At 36.4% G+C, this 22,020-nt stretch overlaps 7 protein-coding genes across 7 annotated transcripts; all 7 read right to left on the minus strand.

Moving 5' to 3' along the window:
- Positions 1 to 660: 660 nt before the first annotated feature.
- LOC138373194 (adhesive plaque matrix protein-like) lies at positions 661 to 1,828 on the minus strand. Its single transcript, XM_069339227.1, has 4 exons — positions 1,812 to 1,828; positions 1,595 to 1,688; positions 1,321 to 1,458; positions 661 to 1,077 (listed from the first exon to the last, which is right to left on the minus strand). The coding sequence occupies exons 1-4, from the start codon at positions 1,826 to 1,828 to the stop codon at positions 661 to 663; spliced, it is 666 nt and encodes a 221-aa protein (XP_069195328.1).
- Positions 1,829 to 2,484: 656 nt separating this feature from the next.
- LOC138373195 (cuticle protein 7-like) lies at positions 2,485 to 4,143 on the minus strand. The gene is made up of 4 exons (XM_069339228.1): positions 4,132 to 4,143; positions 3,720 to 3,836; positions 3,431 to 3,571; positions 2,485 to 2,806 (listed from the first exon to the last, which is right to left on the minus strand). The coding sequence occupies exons 1-4, from the start codon at positions 4,141 to 4,143 to the stop codon at positions 2,651 to 2,653; spliced, it is 426 nt and encodes a 141-aa protein (XP_069195329.1). The 3' UTR covers positions 2,485 to 2,650.
- Positions 4,144 to 6,026: 1,883 nt separating this feature from the next.
- On the minus strand, positions 6,027 to 7,216 carry LOC123761142 (adhesive plaque matrix protein-like). The gene is made up of 4 exons (XM_045747086.2): positions 7,205 to 7,216; positions 6,979 to 7,077; positions 6,705 to 6,842; positions 6,027 to 6,461 (listed from the first exon to the last, which is right to left on the minus strand). Exons 1-4 carry the CDS (start codon positions 7,214 to 7,216, stop codon positions 6,027 to 6,029), a joined length of 684 nt encoding a protein of 227 aa, XP_045603042.2.
- A 730-nt stretch (positions 7,217 to 7,946) lies between these two features.
- Positions 7,947 to 9,682, minus strand: LOC138373196 (cuticle protein 7-like). The gene is made up of 4 exons (XM_069339229.1): positions 9,671 to 9,682; positions 9,108 to 9,197; positions 8,807 to 8,947; positions 7,947 to 8,200 (listed from the first exon to the last, which is right to left on the minus strand). The coding sequence occupies exons 1-4, from the start codon at positions 9,680 to 9,682 to the stop codon at positions 8,042 to 8,044; spliced, it is 402 nt and encodes a 133-aa protein (XP_069195330.1). The 3' UTR covers positions 7,947 to 8,041.
- Positions 9,683 to 11,118: 1,436 nt separating this feature from the next.
- Positions 11,119 to 12,223, minus strand: LOC123761144 (adhesive plaque matrix protein). The gene is made up of 4 exons (XM_045747088.1): positions 12,207 to 12,223; positions 11,956 to 12,049; positions 11,682 to 11,819; positions 11,119 to 11,463 (listed from the first exon to the last, which is right to left on the minus strand). The coding sequence occupies exons 1-4, from the start codon at positions 12,221 to 12,223 to the stop codon at positions 11,119 to 11,121; spliced, it is 594 nt and encodes a 197-aa protein (XP_045603044.1).
- A 2,323-nt stretch (positions 12,224 to 14,546) lies between these two features.
- Positions 14,547 to 16,241, minus strand: LOC123761145 (pupal cuticle protein Edg-84A-like). The gene is made up of 4 exons (XM_045747090.2): positions 16,230 to 16,241; positions 15,865 to 15,954; positions 15,570 to 15,707; positions 14,547 to 14,672 (listed from the first exon to the last, which is right to left on the minus strand). The coding sequence occupies exons 1-4, from the start codon at positions 16,239 to 16,241 to the stop codon at positions 14,547 to 14,549; spliced, it is 366 nt and encodes a 121-aa protein (XP_045603046.2).
- A 1,392-nt stretch (positions 16,242 to 17,633) lies between these two features.
- LOC138373197 (adhesive plaque matrix protein-like) lies at positions 17,634 to 21,759 on the minus strand. Its single transcript, XM_069339230.1, has 4 exons — positions 21,749 to 21,759; positions 18,531 to 18,663; positions 18,269 to 18,406; positions 17,634 to 18,050 (listed from the first exon to the last, which is right to left on the minus strand). The coding sequence occupies exons 1-4, from the start codon at positions 21,757 to 21,759 to the stop codon at positions 17,634 to 17,636; spliced, it is 699 nt and encodes a 232-aa protein (XP_069195331.1).
- Positions 21,760 to 22,020: the final 261 nt, after the last annotated feature.

Genomic DNA, 22,020 nt, shown 5'->3' on the forward strand with positions numbered 1-22,020 from the left:
TAATTTTTGGTTCCTCTAAAAGAAAGAAAATTTAAAACATCGAGAGGTGAAGGAATAAAGAAACATCGCAAGGTTCGCTCTTCCTGGCGTTCGTCTTCCTTATGATTACGATGTCAATAACACGTTTATTGATGAATACGGGAAATGTAAGAGTCAGTGTTTTTTTTATACAGTTTCTGCCTGCCATATATCCACCGGAAATACAAGGAAACTTTGCTTGAAAGTTGTCTGTCTTTTATTAATTGGCTAATTTTCACAGCCTTCAAAATAAATGGCATTTGTAAGAAATATTTTGTACACAGTCATTAATGTTGTTCAGGTAAATAACTCCACAAATATGAATTCGGTTAATAAAGTAAAAGTTGGTTATCTCCAACCAGTGTTATAGTGTTGTATTTTCTGCATGAAGGCATTTGTTTAAATCTCCACATATGATATTCTTGACCAAAATTCATTTGTTATATCCCAGGTGAGTATTGACTTTCGCTATAATAACTGCTGGATTTGTTGAGTGTTACTAATAAGGATGTTAGAGTTTACAGGGTATAAAAGCTCGTCATTATTTTAAGACTTTATTTTCATAACTTACAAGAAGACGTAGATTACAAACTTCTTTATAAAGTACCAGAAGTTTCAAACCGGCTTCCTTAGATGCAGTTTTTATTGGTAATGTTCCTCGGAATCGTATGAGGGTTGATATGAGGACTTCAAGAGGGGCTTGTATGATGGTTGGGTTGGATATGAAGGCTGGGTTGGGTATGAAGGCTGGGGCTTGTATGAAGGCTGAGGCTTGTATGAGGGCTGAGGCTTGTATGAGGGCTGGGTTGGGTATGAAGGCTGGGGCTTGTATGAAGGCTGAGGCTTGTATGAGGGCTGGGTTGTGTATGAAGGCTGGGGCTTGTATGAGGGCTGGGTTGTGTATGAAGGCTGGGTCTTGTATGAGGGCTGTGGATAGTATGATGGCTGGTACTGGGGCTTGAAGGTGACAGGGGGACCATACTCGTGGGGGTACTGGGCCTCGCCCTCATACCTGACCTCTGCCTGATACCCGTAGTCGTCCTTGGCAACGTAATTCACCTGTCCAATTAAATAATAATTAATGAGACAAATGAATTAATTAGAATTAATATGTATATTATAATGAAATTAATTTTTAAAATCAATTGATTGTTCTGCTCAGTAAATAACAAACGTTACGCAGATTCCAAATATTGACTTCAACGGAAATACCAGAATTTGAATCATAATTGCAGTAAATTGGATAATTGTTTCTTTGGTTAATATGTTCATCATTCCCTATTAAGTTAAAAGTTATCTTACCGTCTGTTTGCGGCCGTCTGGAAGCTGGACGGTGTAGGAGCCTGAAACGGTGTCTCCGTCAGACTGTTCGTTTTGGCCAAAGTCATTGCCGGAGTAGTCGTCCTTGACGCCGTACTGGAAGTTGTATGGCATGCCCTCCTGAAGTGTATTATGGTATACCAGTGTTAAGTTTGTAAATCTATGGGGAGATCACATGTAATAATTTCATGCTATAAATTTGTAACATTGTTTTAATGGAGTTTGTGTTGTGATAAGCCTGAGAGTTTTGAGGTACCTGTTCGTAGCGTGGGTGATGTCCTGGTGGAGCGTAGCGATCATAATCGTCAGCGAGAGCCTTTCCCACCATAACCACCACCACCAGCAACACACTGAGCTGAGGACAACAACACTCGCTATTACTCTCGTAACCCCAAATTATGTTGAGATTCAACAATTAGGCACGAATTCGCATATTATTGTGGTTAAAAGAAAAAAATACATCTTGAAAACACGTTACCTTAGCGATCATGTCGTCTACAAGTTACCGAAGCTGAGGAGCGAGTGATGTGGAGAGGATGATGGTTGAGCTTTATATAGTGATGAAGGTTGTCCTTGACGTAGGTAAGTGTAGGGTCGGCACTGGGAGGAGTCCACAGGGAGCCAAGCTATGGAGAGATAATTACTTATTGTCGTTTCGTAACACCGAAATTGTAAATACATAACTTTACTGAATTTATCTCCAGTTCTGTGCTTGTATAGTGTAGGAATCTCTCGTAATATTTCATATCAATAATAATTCGTGTATCAACGGAAATAACAATTGCAGTATGAGAATTAAAATTTGTTTGCTTTAAATTTAACAATTAGGTGAATAATAACCATATTAAATCCAAACGTTTTAAAACTTATTGCATATAGTTAAAACATTTCTGGCTTGTTCACTTAAGCAAACTTAACTTTGGAAGCTACTGAACACAACAGTGTCATTGTAAAGAGACGATCATTATCTCCAATATTAATATAATTTGCTCGTGTTTGCCTTTTATTTGCTTTTACTTTAGAAACCTTTACCGCCACACGGTTTCTATAAATAATATGAATCCAAATATCATATGTGATTTTTCACTATAAAGTATAAACAATAGACGAGATATATACTTTTATGGTGTCTTAATGTGCTGAACGACACGTTCACCTAATAAGATTCCGATTATTGATAATTTAGCAAATTCATTAAGGTATATTCAAATGAAATTTAAACTTGCTTGAGTTTATTCACATTAAAACATAAGTAAAATCTTTTAACAAATGAGCAACAACAATCCTGAAGGTTTAAATAGGTAAGATGTTTTTATGGGTGGTATGGGGTTGTGTATGAGGGCGTGTGTTGGTACGAAGGTTGTGACTTGTAGGTGACAGGAGGTCTGTAATGGTGGGGATGGTGAGCCTCTCCAGAGTACTGTACATCAGCTGTGAAGCCCTTGTTGTGGTCGGCCTCGTAATTAACCTGCCAATAGAAGTACAAATTTTAATATAAGAGTGTGAGAATATTTTGTAGTGAATTACTAAAGATTTATCAATTTTAACTCTTTAGCTGTAACGAATGTCTGTTGAAGAATGCATCCCCGAATTATACAACTAACATCAATTGGGGGTTTAGCACTTAAACACCTTCGCTTATAGTTTTAGAAATAAATCTGTAAATTAAGGATTGACATAAATGACTAATAATTCGCAATAAATAGATTAAGATTATTTTATACATATAAAAAGTAATAAGAAGTACTTAGTGCTTGTGGAATCATCGTTTCTCAAATTATTAATCGAATAACATTAGTTTGACATTTTTTATTTCTAATAAATTTCACCAATATTTATGTTAAGTTTTCATGTACTTTCTTAAGACATAATTAAAGGATAAATTAATCAAATTTTAGTTCTATTTATTGATATCAAACTTTAATATGAACGTATGTTTATGGTTTGATATTTATCATCCGTATTCGTATCCTATACTCATTTGGAAATTAGAAACTACTATAACTGTCAATATATATATTTTAATTGGTGATATTAGTAAATACTGCAGTTATTTGTGGATTTGGCCAATCAAACTGTTAAAAGCACATACCGTCTGCTTGCGTCCGTCGGGAAGGTCGACACTGTAGGAGCCACGGACGGTGTTGCCGTCGGAGTTCTCACTGTGGCCGAAGTTGGTGCCGGAGTAGTCGTCCCTAACATTGTATGTGAAGTCGTGTGGCATCCCCGGCTGCTGCAGTAATATAGCACATTTATGATGCTTAGTTTTAACTTTGCCAAAAAAGTTCGATTAATATATACATTTTGAATTTTTCTTAATTCCAGTCGAGTAGGCGAACGATTGTTTAAAGTTATAAAACGAGAGGCCAAATAATGTCTACCTTGTATACAGAACTATGGACAGGTTGAACACGGTAGGGGTCGGAGGGGGCAGCGAGAGCTACACCCAACACCACCACCATCAGCGCCGCCTGTAGGAGACCAGAGTCTTTGATGCTCTTATTATAATAGAGAAACCTTGTATTGGAAGAAGTGCTTTGGGAAATATTGTTAAAACGTTTAATATGTAAGGATCTTTAAATGATTTAGAATGTGTACGATAGGTTATATATGTAAAATACAATTCAAGTATATTGTGAATCAGTATGGGAAATAATATACATATTTTATGTGTAAGTTGTGTGCAGTTAATTCTTAATACTTTTCCAGACTTTAATCACAGAGGAAATGCATAACAATATAACTTAATATAACTTAAATTGGCACTAGTGTTGATGAGTTTAAAGTACCAACCTTAAGAGCCATGTTGAGTGTGTTGCGTTACAGGATGGTGAGTGATGGTGGTGTCCAGTTCGCGTCTGGCTTTATACTCACCATCCTCTCTCCTGGACCTCCCTGTCCCCCGCTCTCCAACACCTGTTGTCTTATTTCTTCCTCACCCACATATTCTTCCTTATGTTCTTGTTAATAGAACACCGCAGGAACGAGTTAAAGCTTAGACATTCACCAAGTAAATATACCTTAAGGAATAATATGCTAACAACAATCAATAATTTTGACATCTAAACATGTATTTTTTAATTGTTGATTTTAATTGAAGGTTAATATATTGTTAATGTTATTTTTTTTTTTACATGCAAGCATGCAATTAAATACAATAAAACAAACACAAAACAGAATACAATGTAAGTATGCAAGCAAAGAATGACAATCGGAATGAATGTATCGGCCTGAAGGACCGATAACAAAGCACAACAGGAAGCACAACATGAAAGATAACAATACAAAAAAAGAATACAAAGGAGCAAAGCACATAACCACCGGCCTGAAGGGCCGCCATCAAAACAGTAACATGAAGAACCACCACACCGCAGGACACAAGAGAAAACAGCAACAAAATAATGTGGCAAAGAGCAATTCAAAACAATGCACACAAAAACACAGAAATTATATACAGAAAAGAAACACAGGATACATACTGAGAAGAACAAGACATTAACAAGCAAAGCAGCAGCCCGAAGGGCCTCAGCAAAACACAAATTAGCCCACTAATAGCACACGAATACACAAACCGGAACAGGCCCACGCGGGAGCCTTAGAATGTTACATAATACAAACTGTGTTTGTAGATCATGATTATCAGCTGAAATACCGGATTAATATTCTTGGAAGCAGGTTTATCATATTTATAATGTGATTGCGTGTTCACGCTAGAAATTTAATGTTATATAGCACTTAGTAATATATTAATTCAAGTCGTGGGAGTGATGATCATTCATGATTAATATATGAAGGGTATATTCATATAACCTTTCTATATATATGAAGGAAAATATATGATACAGAGAATGATAGATATGCAATAGGAAGTGAATAATGAAAATCGAAAATGATAAAAAAAGTGCTAAAGTGTAGCAGAGTTTGGATGGAGTTTAAAGTATAAACAGCAGAGTATATATAGTTTGCAAACGCTGATTTTTTAAAATCTGCTGTATACAAAAGTAAATTGGTTTATAGGCAAACTTTAATTTTTGGTTCCTCTAAAAAGAAAGAAAATTTAAAACATCGAGAGGTGAAGGGATAAAGAAACATCGCAAGGTTCGTTCTTCCTGGCGTTCGTCTTCCTTATGATTACGATGTTAATAACACGTTTATTGATGAATACGAGAAATGTAAGAGTCAGTGTTTTTTTCATGCAGTTTCTGCCTGCCATATATCCCACCGGAAATACAAGGAAACTTTGCTTGAAAGTTGACTGTCTTTTATTAATTGGCTAATTTTCACAGCCTTCAAAATAAATGGCATTTGTAAGAAATATTTTGTACACAGTCATTAGTGTTGTTCAGGTAAATGACTCCACAAATATGGATTCGGTTAATAAAGCAAAAGTTGGTTATCTTCAAACAGTGTTATAGTGTTGTATTTTCTGCAAGAAGGCATTTGTTTAAATCTCCACATATATGATATTCATGGCCAAAGTTCATTTGTTACATCCCAGGTGAGTACTGACTTTCGCTATAATAACTGCTGGATTTGATGGGTGTTACTAATAAGGATGTTAGAGTTTACAGGGTATAAAAGCTCGTCATTATTTTATGATTTTATTTAATAACTTGCAAGAAGACGTAGATTACAAACTTCTTTATCAAGTACCAGAAGTTTCAAAACGGCTTCCTTAGATGCAGTTTTTATTGGTAATGTTCCTCAGAATCGTATGAGGGTTGATATGAGGACTTCAACAGGGGCTTGTATGATGTCTGGGTTGGATATGAAGGCTGGGTTGGGTATGAAGGCTGGGGCTTGTATGAAGGCTGAGGCTTGTATGAGGGCTGGGGCTTGTATGAAGGCTGAGGCTTGTATGAGGGCTGGGTTGGGTATGAGGGCTGGGTTGGGTATGAAGGCTGGGGCTTGTATGAGGGCTGGGTTGGGTATGAAGGCTGGGGCTTGTATGAGGGCTGGGTTGGGTATGAAGGCTGGGGCTTGTATGAGGGCTGTGGATAGTATGATGGCTGGTACTGGGGCTTGAAGGTGACAGGGGAACCATACTCGTGGGGGTACTGGGCCTCGCCCTCATAGCTGACCTCTGCCTGATACCCGTAGTCGTCCTTGGCAACGTAATTCACCTGTCCAATTAAATAATAATTAATGAGACAAATTAATTAATTAGAATTAATATGTATAATATAATGAAATTAATTTTTAAAATCAGTTGATTGTTCTGCTCGGTAAATAACAAACTTTACGCAAATTCCAAATATTGAATTCAACGGAAATACCAGAATTTGAATCATGATTGCTGTAAATTGGATAATTGTTTCTTTGGTTAATATGTTCATCATTCCCTATTAAGTTAAAAGTTATCTTACCGTCTGTTTGCGGCCGTCTGGAAGCTGGACATTGTAGGAGCCTGAAACGGTGTCTCCGTCAGACTGTTCGTTTTGGCCAAAGTCATTGCCGGAGTAGTCGTCCTTGACGCCGTACTGGAAGTTGTATGGCATGCCCTCCTGAAGTGTATTATGGTATACCAGTGTTAAGTTTGTAAATCTATGGGGAGATCACATGTAATAATTTCATGCTATAAATTTGTAACATTGTTTTTATGGAGTTTGTGTTGTGATAAGCCTGAGAGTTTTGAGGTACCTGTTCGTAGCGTGGGTGATGTCCTGGTGGAGCATAGCGATCATAATCGTCGGCGAGAGCCTCCCCCACCATCACCAACACCACCAGCAACACACTGGGCTGAGGACAACAACACTCGCTATTACTTACTCTCGTAACCCCAAATTATGTTGAGATTCAACAATTAGGCACGAATTCGCATATTATTGTGGTTAAAAGAAAAAAATACATCTTGAAAACACGTTACCATAGCGATCATGTCGTCTATAAGTTACCGAAGCTGAGGAGCGAGTGATGTGGAGAGGATGATGGTTGAGCTTTATATAGTGATGAAGGTTGTCCTTGACGTAGGTAAGTGTAGGGTTGGCACTGTGGGAGGAGGACCACAGGGAGCCAAGCTATGGAGAGATAATTACTTATTGTCGTTTGGTAACACCGAAATTGTAAATACATAACTTTACTGAATTTATCTCCAGTTCTGTGCTTGTATAGTGTAGGAATCTCTTGTAATATTTCATCTCTATAATTATTCGTGTATCAACGAAAATAACAATTGCAGTATGAGAATTAACATTTGTTTGTTTTAAATTTAACAATTAGGTGAATAATAACCATATTAAATCCAAACGTTTTAAAATTTATTACATATAGTTAAAAATTCTATGGCTTGTTCACTTACACAAATTTTACTTTGGAAACTAATGACCACAAGAATACCATTGTAGAGAGACGATCATTGTCTTTAATATTAATATATTTTGTTCGTGTTTGCCATATATTTGCTTTTCTTAAGATCCCTTACAACCATAGTTTCTATAAATAATCTGAACCCAAGTAACGTTTATCATTTCACTATAAAGTATAAACAGTAGATGAGATACATACATCTTTTAGTGTTCTATTGTGCTAAACGCCACATTCCCGTATTACAATACCGATTATTGTTAACTTAGCAAATTCATTAAGGTATATTCATACGAATGTTAAATTTGCTTCAGTTTATTAATATTAAAAACATAACAGTGAGTAAAATCTTTTAACAAATGAGCAGTAACAATCCTGGTAGGTTTAAGTGTGTAAGATGTTATTTGGGGTAGTATGGGGTTGTGTGTGAGGGCGTGTGTTGGTATGACGGTTGTGAATTGTAGGTGACAGGAGGCTTGTAATTGCGGGGATGGTGAGCCTCACCAGAGTACTGTACATCAGCTGTGAAGCCTTTGTTGTGGTCAGCCTCGTAATTAACCTGCCAATATTAGTAAAATATTAATATAATAGTATGAGAATATTTAGTAGAGAATTACTAGAGATTTATCAGTTTTAACTCTTTAGTTGAGGCAAATGTCATTAGGTGAATAGTGGATCACCGAATCACACAATATCAATTGACCTTCAGCACCTGAACACATACGATTACAGAGTTTTATCTATAAATCTATAAAATTAGGAAGAACTGACATAAGTGACAAACAAAACACAATCAGAAGATCAAGATTATTGTTATACATATAAAAGTAATTATAAGTACTTGGTGCTTTTGGAATCATCGTTCCACAAAATATTAATCGAATAACATTAGTTTGAATTTTTTGTTATATTTCCCGATTGTTACACTAATATTAAATAAGCTTTCATGTATTTTGTCAAGAAAAAAAATAGCATAAATGATTACATTTTTGGTTCTAGATGCTGATATCAAACTTAATGACTGTATGTTCATGGTTTAGTGTGCTACATCCCTATTTTCAATTTACTTGCAAATAAGGAACTACTAAAAAGTTTATTTTGAATTGGTGATATTAGTGAATACTTATTTATGGAATTGATTTATCACACTGTTAAAAGCACATACCGTCTGCTTGCGTCCGTCGGGAAGGTCGACATTGTAGGAGCCACGGACAGTGTTGCCATCGGAGTTCTCACTGTGTCCAAAGTTGGTGCGGGAGTAGTCGTCCCTAACATTGTATGCGAAGTTGTGTGGCATCCCCGGCTGCTGCAGTAGTATAACACATTTAAGATGCTTAGTTTTAACCTTGTTTGCCCCCCCAAAAATGTGTGATTAATATATACATTCCTGGGGAAACAGATTAATTCCAGTTGTGTAGGCGAACGATTGTTTAAAGTTATAAAACGAGAAGCCAAATAATGTCTACCTTGTATACAGAACTATGGACAGGTTGAACACTGTAGGGGTCGGAGGTGTCGGCGAGAGCTACTCCCAACACCACCACCATCAGCGCCGCCTGCAGGAGACCAGTGTGTTATATATTATGAAATATTTGTTTAGGTTTGTTGACCAGACCACACACTAGAAGGTGAAAGGACGACGACGTTTCGGTCTGTCCTGGATCATTTTCAAGTCAATCGATTTGAGAATGGTCCAGGACGGACCCAAACGTCGTCGTCCCTTCACCTTCTAGTGTGTGGTCTGGTCAACATACTTTAGCCACGTTATTGTGACTCCTCGCCTGTTTAGGTTTGATTTTGTTAAGGATATGCGAATTATTTAATTTGATATAAATGGTATATTAACAATTATAAATTGTAATTAATAGTCGTTATAGTCTCTATAAATAATCTTTATAGTGTTCCATTTTAAGCAATTTTAGGATATAATGTACCAAATGTGCTGTCAAATATTATTTTCCTGTCATTAATCAGAGAGGAGTTACACATGCGATGACACAAGTGTTGATATGTATAAAGTATCACAAACCTTGAGAGCCATGTTGAGTGAGTTATTGGAGGGTGAGTGACGGTGATGTCTAGACCGCGTCTGTCTTTATATTCACCAGCCTCTCTCCTGGACCTTCCTGTCCCCCGCTCTCCAACACCTGTTGTCTACTACATCACCACAACATTTACATGTTTATCTTTTTGTTAATAATAGACAGTATTCTCACTTTCATAATTCTTGTCTGCCGCAGGAACTTCTTAAGGCTAATATATAGATTATCACCAACTGAAAATACCTATAATAATGTGCTCACCACTGTTCATAATTTTGTAATTTGAACATGTATTTTTGTACAAATTGTTATTATTGGAAGATTAATACAACATTGCATGCATGTATATTTCGTATTGTCAAAATATATATAATTAAACTAAAAATTCAAACTGTTCTCGTAGATATGGTTATCACCTGAGAGATAGGATTCATGTTCCTGGGTCCAGGTTTGTTAATCTTTTAATGACTGCTCACTCAGTGGTGGTGGTGATGTGTATATGGAGGGTGAGACATTGTTTTTGATACATGATATATACGATGACGATATATAAGGTAATAATGAGAATGATTAAAGAGTGTGTTGAGTTTTGAAAGATGCTTCTTTGAGTGGTGGTAATAAATTATGTTATTTGTAGCATACGATCATTGTCTTATTGAAATATACTTGTCTAAAAGTTGATTGCTTATAGGTAACTTACGTCCATCTAGGCAAATCCATTAAGATCATTTGCTTTGGTGATTATTATTCAGTCTAATGATGAATACGGCAAATATATGAATTATTATTAGTTTTGGGACGTTAAATAGCCGATTGTAAATTGGGCGAAACTTATGTTGAAATTTTGCTTATCTTTTGATAATCTATTTTTTTATACATCATTGTAGATAAATCGAATAAATAGAATGTCTTGCATAACATAAGTGATACTCAGATGACAGGCTCTACATCAGTCAGCACACAGTATATACTTTCACGACTAAAAATCACATTTACTCCAAAAAATCTACCACTTACGGGCTATTCATGCCCGTGCCACCTCTTGAGTGGCTTAATCTTCATCAGTCAATCATCGACAGACTCTATATGGCGTATCCCGTTTATAATATTTAAGACGTGATTAGTTGATGTGCCTGAAAAAAATTCCGTGTTGTGCTGTTGCATTTTCTTCAGGAAGACATTCGTTTGTTGAACAAAGTTGAATATACGACATTGTTAAACGAAGCTCGTATGTCAAATCCTGGTTGATCTCCCTACTTTGGCTATATATAACATATAACGACTTGTTTGGAGTTATTGATAAGGATGTTAAAATTTACAGGGTATAAAAGCTCGGCATTTTTTTAAGACTTTAATGGAATAACATACACGAAGACCTAGGGATTAAAGTCATTTTTTAAATTAGTTTTTAAAACTGCTTCCAAAGCTGCAGATTTTATTCGTAATGTTCCTCAGAATCGTATGAAGGCTGAGGCTGGTATGAGGGCTGAGGTTTGTATGATGTCTGGGTTGGGTATGAGGGCTGGGGCTTGTATGAGGGCTGGGGCTTGTATGAGGGCTGGGGCTGGTATGAGGGCTGGGGCTTGTATGAGGGCTGGGGCTTGTATGAGGGCTGGGGCTGGTATGAGGGCTGGGGCTGGTATGAGGGCTGTGGATAATATGATGGCTGGTACTGGGGCTTGAAGGTGATGGGGGGACCGTACTCGTGGGGGTACTGGGCTTCACCCTCATACAAGACCTCCGCCTGATACCCGTAGTCGTCCTTGGCAACGTAGTTCACCTGTTAGATAATTCGTAATGTTAAGAATTAGGCTATATAATTATAATCAGAATTAATTTTGTTAGGTAATTCATTATTTCGTTCAATAACATAGATTTTGCAAATATTGAATTATTGGGCAATATCAGAAATAAAAATATATCAGTGCATGGGTTAATGCATTTCTTTGCTTAATATATTTTGGTTATCATTACTTATTAAGTTAATAGTGATCTTACCGTCTGTTTGCGGCCGTCTGGGAGCTGGACGGTGTAGGAGCCTGAGACAGTGTCTCCATCAGACTGTTCGTTTTGGCCAAAGTCATTGCCGGAGTAGTCGTCCTTGACGTCATACTGGAAGTTGTATGGCATGCCCTCCTGAAGTGTATCATGGTGCAAAAGTGTTAAATGTGTATATCTTTGTAGGATTACTAATAATATTTTAAATATTATACCTTGATATTGTAAATTACTTGAATTTTGTGTTGCAAAAAGCATGAGAGTTTTGAGTTACCTGTTCGTATCGTGAGTGATGTGCTGGTGGGGAGTAGCGATCGTAATCTAAAGCGACAGCTTCCCCCACCATCACCACCACAACCAGCAACACACTGAGCTGAGGACAACACAAATTAATTACCTTCGTGTTCCAGCATCATACAGATACATAGTTGTAAATTGTGTCCCGCAGTTATATAGAGATATAGGAGTAAATTTCTCGGAAGGTGGAACGTATTATGTTTATACAAGTTCTCTTCAGTAAGACACGTTACCTTTGCGATCATGTTGACTACTTGTTATAGAGGCGGAGTGAGTGATGTGGAGAGGATGGTGGTAAAGCTTTATATAGTGATAATAAAGGTAGACCTTGACGGAAGTAGGTGGAGTGCCAACTCTGTGGGAGGAGGACCAACAGGGAGCCAGTCTCATGAGAGATAATTACCTATTGGCATTATGTAACACCGGTGCTGCAAATGCTCAAATTTATTAAATGTATCCGCACGTTTGTTCTTGTATAGAGTAGGAAACTCTGGTGGTGAGCAACTGTTAACTTAATACAAACTTCCTTCAATGAAAAATCAGACAATTACATTTTTTATTTATTTTTATTTAAAGGCAATATATATTGTGACGATAATCTCCTTCAAGAGATTGAGCCTGCTCTTCCCTCCACAATTACGTCGTTGAAATTATATAAAACTACTATGGAAGAAATGTCCAACAACGACAACAACACCAGCAAGGTTTGCCAGAGCGCAAAACGTATGCAGCCAGAGACACCTGCTCAGACTCAAACCGCCAAACTGCCTGTCTTACTACCGGCTCCGCTGATTGGTCGCCGGTCTGGCTGCAACTGCACTCGCCCCCCCCCATACTACTTGATGTCTGGGGTCGCCACGACCTCAGACCTCAGAATATTCAGTGCTTCCACGGTTACCACTCCTCCCGGCTAGACGTTAGCGTGTACTGAGAGAGGTGGTAGCTTAAAGCCAATATTCCAGCACCTTACCTTTATTTTTGTATTGCACTTCTTGTTATTTTGTCTTAACGTAACTTTTCATTGTGTCATTTAATTATTCTTATTCTTTTGATTGATTGATTTTATTATACGAATTTGTTTGTCCATTTTTCCATGTTTTGATTTATTTAACGTAATTAAAATTTCATTGTTAAAGTTTACTTGAGTTTTGTGTGTCTTCTCCTTACCTTACCACAGACGAAGTTCCAGTTTTTCTATTTTTTTTTATAACTATGTGACGAGGCCATACCCCTAGCCTTAAACAGCCGAGCACCAACGCGTTACCGTCACAATATATACACTTAAGTTACAACTCAAAGAAATAATTATTTAAAATGTATAACTTCTGATGATTATGCATTTGATACTAACAGTATATATTTTTTAAATATAACAGTTTACAGATAAATTATCATAGCATTTACATACAACAATTAGCGTGCTACTGTTATAAATGGTGTTACTGTATGACATGTAATATAAATAATATATTGTTTACAAAATTTCAAAAAATATTAAACTAATGAAAAGGCCCTTTTTGTTGGGTTGCATATATGTGGAAAGGGTGCCGGCCGGGAAGTCACTTTAGCTTGTAAACTCTTGGGAATGGAATTTTGCTGACTCGTCATGTTGGGGAAGGGGGTTGTGATGATCAAGTTAAGATAGTTTACTAGTTCGCGATTTCAGTGTAGTTACTCATTTTGAGGAATAAATACAGTATTTCTCACAATGCCTACAGCATATTTACTAACAAAATAGATGAATATAATGTTTTTTGGCAACGTTTAAAAGGAAGTGTCTTGCATCCCATTCTTTTGTTGCACTTCTCTCTGGTAATGTCATACAGAAATAGGTTTAAAGACTAATATGTCACTTGATAATCGCAGGCGACTGGTACACGATAATCTTATCGCATAGTAATCAGTCAAAAACGATGGCAGAAACTTTGTCATGGATCATTGTTACACTCTTACATCCAAAGAGACGTATTATAACCAAACATAGCATAGTATAAAAACCGGGCGAAATTAACTGAAATTAATGTATGGTAACCACGTTATCCGGTGGATCAACATAGGCGATAACTTTACTTTTAGGGGTAAACTTGATATAATTGAAAATACTGAAATCTATGAATTGTTCGTTTGATCGACTTTAACATAATAAATTAAAAAAAACATACCGATGTCATGGAGATAATAATTGTCATTAGTTTTTAATAATGTAATTTGTTATTGTTCGAACGTGTCTATAATTTGGTCATGTTTACTTTACACTAAAACCCTTTATCAGTCAATTGTTTCTGGAAATAATCCGAGCTCAAATTAGCAATTGTCATTCTAATTTAAGATATGAAGCGTCAATACTACGAAGACATATTCACATTTTCCGTTACTGAATTTTGTTAAATTGGTAAATTCCTTTGAACATATAGAGAGAAATATTAAACTTGCAAGAGTTTATTCATTCTAACAATATAACAGTGAGTATCAATTCTTTTCAAAACATAACAAATGAACAACAACATTCATAAGTGGATTCCAGTGGGTAAGATGTTTATTGCTGGTATGTGCATGGTTGTTTGAGGACTAGTGGTGGTATGAAGGTTGTTGCTTGTAGTAGACAGGAGGTCTGTAATTATGGGGATGGTGAGCCTCTCCGGTGTACTGAACATCAGCTGTGAAACCCTTGTTGTGGTCAGCCTCGTAATTCACCTGCCATTGTATGCAGAATGTTTATTATTAAGAGAACATTATGTAATGACTAGCAAAAATATATTTGTTTTAACCCTTGGCCGCGACAAACGTAAATATATGAATAATGGACCTCAAAACCACACTTTAGTTAACATCAATTGACTTTTAGAACGTAATTTAATTAATTAAGCACCCAAGATAATTGAGTTCTGTTTTTAAATCCTTAAAATTGGGAAGAACTTATATATGCCTTAAAATACATATGGAGATAAGTATATCTTCATATTATATATTAAACAAATTTGTAGTAAAGAATAGTGACCTCATTGTGCCTGAGAATATTGAACGAAAATATTAGTTAGGGAATACATATATACATATATATATATATATATATATATATATATATATATATATATATATATATATATATATATATATATATATATATGCGAACAAGCCTGAATGGTCCCCAGGACAATATGCAACTGAAAACTCACACCCCAGAAGTGACTCGAACCCATACTCCCAGAAGCAACGCAACTGGTGTGTACAAGACGCCTTAATCCACTTTATATATATATATATATATATATATATATATATATATATATATATATATATATATATATATATATATATATATATATCTCACAAAGTTCACATTTCTGTGAACTTTAAGAAATAAAGGCTAAGATTTCATATCAATTTTAAATCTTAAGACAAATGCCAACATTAATATGGATTTTTGTATATTCGAGGTTGGGTATGTACTATTATCAAAAATACAAAATCTATATCTTAAACTCATTTGGAAATTAGAGAATACTTAAAACTAATTTATTTTTAAAATTCGAAATTTGATTGATAAATTATTTATGGAGCTGATTTTATCACACTGTTAGAAGCACATACCGTCTGTTTGCGTCCGTCGGGAAGATCGACATTGTAGGAGCCACGGACAGTGTTGCCATCGGAGTTCTCACTGTGGCCGAAGTTAGTGCCGGAGTAGTCGTCCCTAACATTGTACTGGAAGTCGTGCGGCATCCCCGTCTGCTGCAGTAATGTATCACATTTATGATGCTCAGTTTTTAACATGTTTTCTAAAAGTGTGTTTAATAAATACATATGTGGAAGAGATTAGGTCCAATTATTTAGACGAAGAATTGTTTAAAATTACAAACAAGAGGTCAAATAATAAGAACATTACCTTGTATCCAGAACTATGGACAGGTTGAATACTGTAGGGGTCGGAGGGTGCAGCGAGAGCTATACCCAACACCACCACTATCAGCGCCGCCTGCAGGAGACCAGAGTTTTAGATGTACTTATTATAATTTGGCGAAAGTAGTACGTAATATTTATTAGGTTTGAGTTTAATGTTTGAGTGATTTAATTGGCTATAATTGTTTATTAATTAAAAAAATAATTACTAGTAGTTTTCTTTAGTCTAATTAAAAAAATAAATAAATAATGTTATTAATGTTCGAATATATTAAAAAAACATTCCAGTCATTAATCAGAGACAAAATATACGTAAGTGGACACAAGTCATGATAAGTTTAAGGTACGAACCACAAAAGCCATGTTGAGTCTATAGTTGGATGGTGAGTGGTGGTGGTGTCCAGTCCGCGTCTGACTTTATACACCCAATCCTCTCTCCTGGCCCTTCCTGTCCCCCGCTCTCCTACATCTGTTGTCTTACTAATTCTTAAGCACCTCTTACACGGAGTTTCATATTTATGTTCATTTTGTGTTAATAATAGATAATTTTCTCACTTTCAAATGTCAGGAACGCCGTATGAACTCGTTGACGTTAAGAAATTTATAGTTTAGAGAAGTTAGGCAACATATTTAAAGGCAGCTGAATATGTATTTTTGTACTAATTGCTGATTGTATTGGAACGGTGAAACAACATTGAATATTAGTATATTTAATTTTGGTTAAATAATAGTTAAACCAAAAATTGAATATTGTCGTAGATCATGATTATCGCCTGAAAAGTGGGATTAATATTACTGGGAGCAGGTTTATCATAATTGCAAACTCTGTTAGCTAAGTCTGATTTAGTGTTGTTTCGCCATTAATAATACAATAATTCATGAGAATCGTGACAGTGATGGTGTGCATATGAAGGAAGTGATACTGAGGATTTTTGGAGGAGCGATTCGACGTCGATAGGTATGGTAATAATGAGTACATTAGAAAGGTTGTATGTAGTTGAGTCTGAGGCGATGATTTTTTGAGTAGAAGTAGCAAATCATAATATTTATTGCATGCATTCATTGGTTTATTAAAATCGACTTTAATCAAATATGATTGGTAATAGGCAACTTATATTTTATTTCCTTTTAGACTCTGCAAATAAATTAATAAATTTGGAATGTCCGGTATTCATATACATTGTGCTCTCTCTGGCAGCCATCTTGCTTATGATGACGATAACAGTTACACGTCCAGTAGTGAATACGGGAAATATGTCACTTTTTAGTTTTGACAGGTTAAATAGCCTATCGGAAATTCGATGAAATTCATGTTGGAAGTTTGCTTATGATCTGATAATTTAGACATTTTCACACCTTGGAAGATAACTCGAATCATAAAAAACGTCTTGTATTCATAAGTGATGGTCAGAGGACAGGCTCTTTACGGTGTTTTCAGTACATAATGCTAAATATGGGATTTGTTGATATAACCGACCAATTTTCTGTGTTAAGGTGCTGTATATTCTTCAGGGAGACATTCGTTTGTTAAATCTCGTCGTTTATAATATTGCTTCCCGAAGTTCATATGTCAAATCGTGGGTGATCTACTTTGGCTATATAACACATTGGATTTTTAGTGTGTTGTTCATAACGATGTTAAAGTTTGCAGGAATTAAAAGCTCGTCACTACCCTCAAGTCTTTATTTTAATTACACGAAGATCTAGGTTACAAAGTTCCTGTAACTTTAAACACTGCTTCCTTAGATGCAGTTTCTATTCGTAATGTTCACCAGAATCGTATGAAGGCTGGGGCTGGTATGAGGGCTGAGGATTGTATAGAGGCTTGGTTGGGTATGAGGGCTGAGGATTGTATAGAGGCTTGGTTGGGTATGACGGCTGAGGCTTGTATGAGGGCTGGGGCTTGTATGAGGGCTGGGGCTTGTATGAGGGCTGGGGCTTGTATGAGGGCTGGGGCTTGTATGAGGGCTGGGGCTTGTATGAGGGCTGGGGCTTGTATGATGGCTGGGGCTGGTATGAGGGCTGGGGTTGGTATGAGGGCTGTGGATAATATGATGGCTGGTACTGGGGTTTGAAGGTGATGGGGGGACCGTACTCATGGGGGTACTGGGCTTCGCCCTCATACTTGACCTCGGCCTGATACCCGTAGTCGTCCTTGGCAACGTAGTTCACCTGTTAAATAATTCTTAATGTTTAGAATTAGGATATATGTATATAAACAGAATTTATTTTGTTAGGTAATTCATTATTTCGTTCAATAACATACATTTTGCAAATATTGAATTATAGGACAATGTCAGAAATATAATTATGATATCAGTACATAGGCTAATGCATTTCTTTGCTTATTATACTTTGGTTATAATTACATAAGTTATTAGTGATCTTACTGTCTGTTTGCGGCCGTCTGGGAGCTGGACGGTGTAGGAGCCTGAGACAGTGTCTCCGTCAGACTGTTCGTTTTGCCCAAAGTCATTGCCAGAGTAGTCGTCCTTGACGTCATACTGGAAGTTGTATGGCATGCCTTCCTGAAGTGTATTATGGTATACAGTGTTAAATGTGTATATCTTAGTGGATTTATTTAATATTGTTCCATTTACATATTGAATTTTTAACACTGAATTTGATGCGGTGACGAGAGTTTTGAGGTACCTGTTCGTATCGTGAGTGATGTGCTGGTGGGGAGTAGCGATCATAGTCTTCAGCGACAGCCTCCCCTACCATCACCACAACAACCAGCAACACACTGAGCTGAGGACAACACAAATTAATTACCTTCGTGTTCCTGGATTATGCAGAGATATAGTTTTAAATTGTGTCCTGCAATTATAGATACATCAGTAAATTTATAGGATTTTGGTTCATAATATTATGTTCAAATATACAAGTAGTCATCAGTGAGATACGTTACCTTCGCTGTCATGTTGACTACTTGTTGAAGAGGCAGAGGAGTGAGTGATGTGGAGAGGATGATAGTAAGGTTTTATATAGTAATGGTGAAGGTCGACCTTGACGGAGGTAGGTGGAGGGCCAGCACTGTGGGAGGAGGACCAACAGGGAGCCAATCTCATGAGAGATAATTACCTATTGGCATTATGTAACACCGTTGCTGGAAATGTTCAACTTTATCAAATTTATCCTCCGGTGTGTGCTTGTATAATATAGGAAACACACTAATGATGGATATCTGTTAACTAAATACAAACTTGCTTAAATAAAAAATCAGACAATTACTTTTATTAAAGTGAAGGTAATATTTATATACTTAAGTGACAACTCATCGAAATAATTATTTAAGAATGTATAACTTCTGACTGGTAATTGCTCATTTGATACTAATATTATATATTTTTAAATATAACAGTTTACAGGTAAATGACCATAGCATATACATACAATAATTTGCGTGCGACTGTCATAAATGGTGCCACTCTATAACATATATTAATAATATTTTGTTTAAAAAAATACAATAATTAAAAACTGACCCTCTTTCTGGAGGGGTGGGGGGTCATACATGTCGAGAGGGTGCCGGCGTAGAGTCACTTAAGTCTGTGAACTCTTGGTGATGCAATTTTGCTGACTTGTCATGTTGGTGGTTGTGGTGATCAAGTTTGATAGTTTACTAGTTGGCGATTTAAGTGTTCTGGTAGTTACGCGTTTTGAAGCATAACTACAGTATTCCTCACAATGCCTACAATATTCACATATTTTGTAAGTAAATATGTTTTTTGGCAAAATTCAAAGAAGTGTTATGCAACCCACTCTTTTGCTGCAATTCTTTTTGGTAATATCACTCAGAAATAGATTCCAAGACTAATATATCACTTGATAATCGCTGGCGACTGGGAAACGATAATCTTATCGCATAGTAATATAAAACAATGGCAGAAAAATTTGTCATGGGTCATGGTTACTCTTTCATCCATTGAGATGTATTATACCAATACTTACATTATTTGTATAAAAGCCGGGGGAAATTAACTGAAATTAATGTATTATAACCAAGTTTTCCGGTGGATCAACATTTGACGATAAATTTAATTCTAAGGTTAACTTTATATAATTGAAAATACTGAAATGGATTGTTAGTTTACTCGATTTGACTTCATACATTTTCAACCAAAACCTTACAGGTGTCATGGAGATGATAATAGTTACTAGTTTGTACTAATATAGTTTGTTATTGTTCGAACGTGTCTATAATTTGGTAATGTTTACTTTACCCTAAAACCATTTATCAATCAATTCTTTTTTAAAATAAGCTGAGCCTAAATTAGCTATTATCATTTCAATTTAAGATATAAAGCGTAAATACTAAAAACACATGTTCTCCTTTTCAGTTACTGAAATTTGTTAACTTTGCAAACTCCTTTGAACATATAGAAAGAAATATTGAACTTGCATGGGTTTATTCAATCTAACAACACAATATTGCGTATAAAGTCTTTTCAAAACAACAAATGAGCAACAACATTCATAAGTGGATTCCAGTGGGTAAGATGCTTATGGCAGGTATATGGTTGTGTTTGAGGACTAGTGGTGGTCTGAAGGTCGTAGCTTGCAGTTGACAGGAGGTCTGTAGTGGTGGGGATGGTGTGAGCCTCTCTGGTGTAATGTACATCACCTGTGAAACCCTTGTTGTGGCCAGCGTCGTAATTAACCTGCCAATATATGTAGAATGTTAATTATTAAGAACGAGAACATTATATAATGACTGAGCAGAAATATATTTCTTTTAACCATTGGCTGCGACAAACGTATATTGATGAATAATAGACAACAGAACCACACTTCAGTTGACATCAATTGACCTTTAGAACTTAAGATCCCAAGATAATTGAGTTCTGTTTTTAAATCCTTAAAATTGGGAAGAACTTGTATATGCCCAAAAATATATAATATGAAGATAGTTATATCTTCAAATTATGCATTAGAAAACTAGAAGTATTCTAGTGATAGTGGCCTCATTGTGCCTGAGAATATTGAACGAAAATATTAGTTAGGCAATATATATAATATGCGGAAAATCCACAGAGAAATGGAAAAAGAAGATGAACGTGTAATGAACGTTTCGGCCGTTGTTAACACCAGACCTGTGGTTTTGTCTGGTGTTGACAATATCGTCTGGTGTTGACAACGGCGTTGAACGGCCGAAACGTTCATCTTCGTATTCCATTTCTCTGTGGATTTTTCGCATACAAATGAGCAATGTTTCGTGATTGTCAATTGCATATTTATATATATAATATATAATTAAATATATATAATATAATATAATATGGTTGTGTATATATAATGAGGGTACCACCTCTCGTGCAATTGTAGGGGCCCGCAGCCTCGAAGAAAATAAGGAGTATTCAGAGAAGACTTTGTGGATTCTCACTGAACATTTTAATCTTTAATTCTCCTACCACCCGTATTGTTTTTTTTTATTATTAATTTTGTTTTATTTTATTGCATTGCTACAGTTTACAGAACACACACACATATAACAATATAACAATCAGTGGTCGAAGACCTCGTCGAGCTCTTAGGAGGTCGGGTGCGTACCCAAGACACAGCACGCATTTCCCCTCTTAACTGCGACACTGAGGCGTTGGTACAGGAAATGTCCGCTCATGAGTCTTTAGTTTTTCCAATGAGGTCCTCACCCACCACCTGTAGGAACTTAAGTGCACATTTACCCCGGGCGCCCAGAGTCTCAGAGCCTATCGGCACGAACCTGTAACAACGTTTTAGGTCCCTGTATTTGCTGGTTTTCTGGATCTTCCTGAAGGTGGCTGCCCCGCCTCCCTCAACTGTGCTGTAAGGTAGATAGGTATCAGCCAATGTAGACGCATTCGTGAAATCCTATGCGACTTGTTTACCTTCCCTCCATGGCTGCTGGGTGACTTCATCTGGTCGTTTTTGGCTGTTGTCAGGTTTGCACAACTGAGGTTCTTTTTTTTGCTGGACACCCAGCTGTAGCCAAACTTCTCATGATGTCATTGACTGCTTCATGTTTGGCAATCATTCACTGTGACTTACGACAGATGAGACCATGGCTGTCGTATTGGTCCGCGCGTTCATAGACGCAAATACACGTTGAAAGTTTATTTATCCCTTGAAATCTAGAAATTTTCACACCTTTCAAGATAAA

This window comes from Procambarus clarkii, chromosome 41 (assembly GCF_040958095.1).
Source record: "Procambarus clarkii isolate CNS0578487 chromosome 41, FALCON_Pclarkii_2.0, whole genome shotgun sequence".
NCBI lineage: Eukaryota > Metazoa > Arthropoda > Malacostraca > Decapoda > Cambaridae > Procambarus > Procambarus clarkii.

Bases quoted from the DNA above. Each gene is read 5' to 3' on its own strand.
- LOC138373196 (XM_069339229.1), bottom strand. The intron at 8,948-9,107 runs GTAGACATTATT...ATACTACTGCAG, and splicing joins TCCATAGTTCTGTATACAAG to CAGCCGGGGATGCCACACAA. The intron at 8,201-8,806 runs GTATGTGCTTTT...TAATATTGGCAG, and splicing joins CCGACGGACGCAAGCAGACG to GTTAATTACGAGGCTGACCA.
- LOC123761142 (XM_045747086.2), bottom strand. The intron at 6,843-6,978 runs GTACCTCAAAAC...AATACACTTCAG, and splicing joins ATCACCCACGCTACGAACAG to GAGGGCATGCCATACAACTT. The intron at 6,462-6,704 runs GTAAGATAACTT...TTAATTGGACAG, and splicing joins CAGACGGCCGCAAACAGACG to GTGAATTACGTTGCCAAGGA.
- LOC138373195 (XM_069339228.1), bottom strand. The intron at 3,572-3,719 runs GTAGACATTATT...ATATTACTGCAG, and splicing joins TCCATAGTTCTGTATACAAG to CAGCCGGGGATGCCACACGA. The intron at 2,807-3,430 runs GTATGTGCTTTT...TTCTATTGGCAG, and splicing joins CCGACGGACGCAAGCAGACG to GTTAATTACGAGGCCGACCA.
- LOC138373194 (XM_069339227.1), bottom strand. The intron at 1,459-1,594 runs GTACCTCAAAAC...AATACACTTCAG, and splicing joins ATCACCCACGCTACGAACAG to GAGGGCATGCCATACAACTT. The intron at 1,078-1,320 runs GTAAGATAACTT...TTAATTGGACAG, and splicing joins CAGACGGCCGCAAACAGACG to GTGAATTACGTTGCCAAGGA.
- LOC138373197 (XM_069339230.1), bottom strand. The intron at 18,407-18,530 runs GTACCTCAAAAC...AATACACTTCAG, and splicing joins ATCACTCACGATACGAACAG to GAAGGCATGCCATACAACTT. The intron at 18,051-18,268 runs GTAAGATCACTA...ATTATTTAACAG, and splicing joins CAGACGGCCGCAAACAGACA to GTGAACTACGTTGCCAAGGA.
- LOC123761144 (XM_045747088.1), bottom strand. The intron at 11,820-11,955 runs GTAACTCAAAAC...GATACACTTCAG, and splicing joins ATCACTCACGATACGAACAG to GAGGGCATGCCATACAACTT. The intron at 11,464-11,681 runs GTAAGATCACTA...ATTATCTAACAG, and splicing joins CAGACGGCCGCAAACAGACG to GTGAACTACGTTGCCAAGGA.
- LOC123761145 (XM_045747090.2), bottom strand. The intron at 15,708-15,864 runs GTAATGTTCTTA...TTACTGCAGCAG, and splicing joins TCCATAGTTCTGGATACAAG to ACGGGGATGCCGCACGACTT. The intron at 14,673-15,569 runs GTATGTGCTTCT...ATACAATGGCAG, and splicing joins CCGACGGACGCAAACAGACG to GTGAATTACGAGGCTGACCA.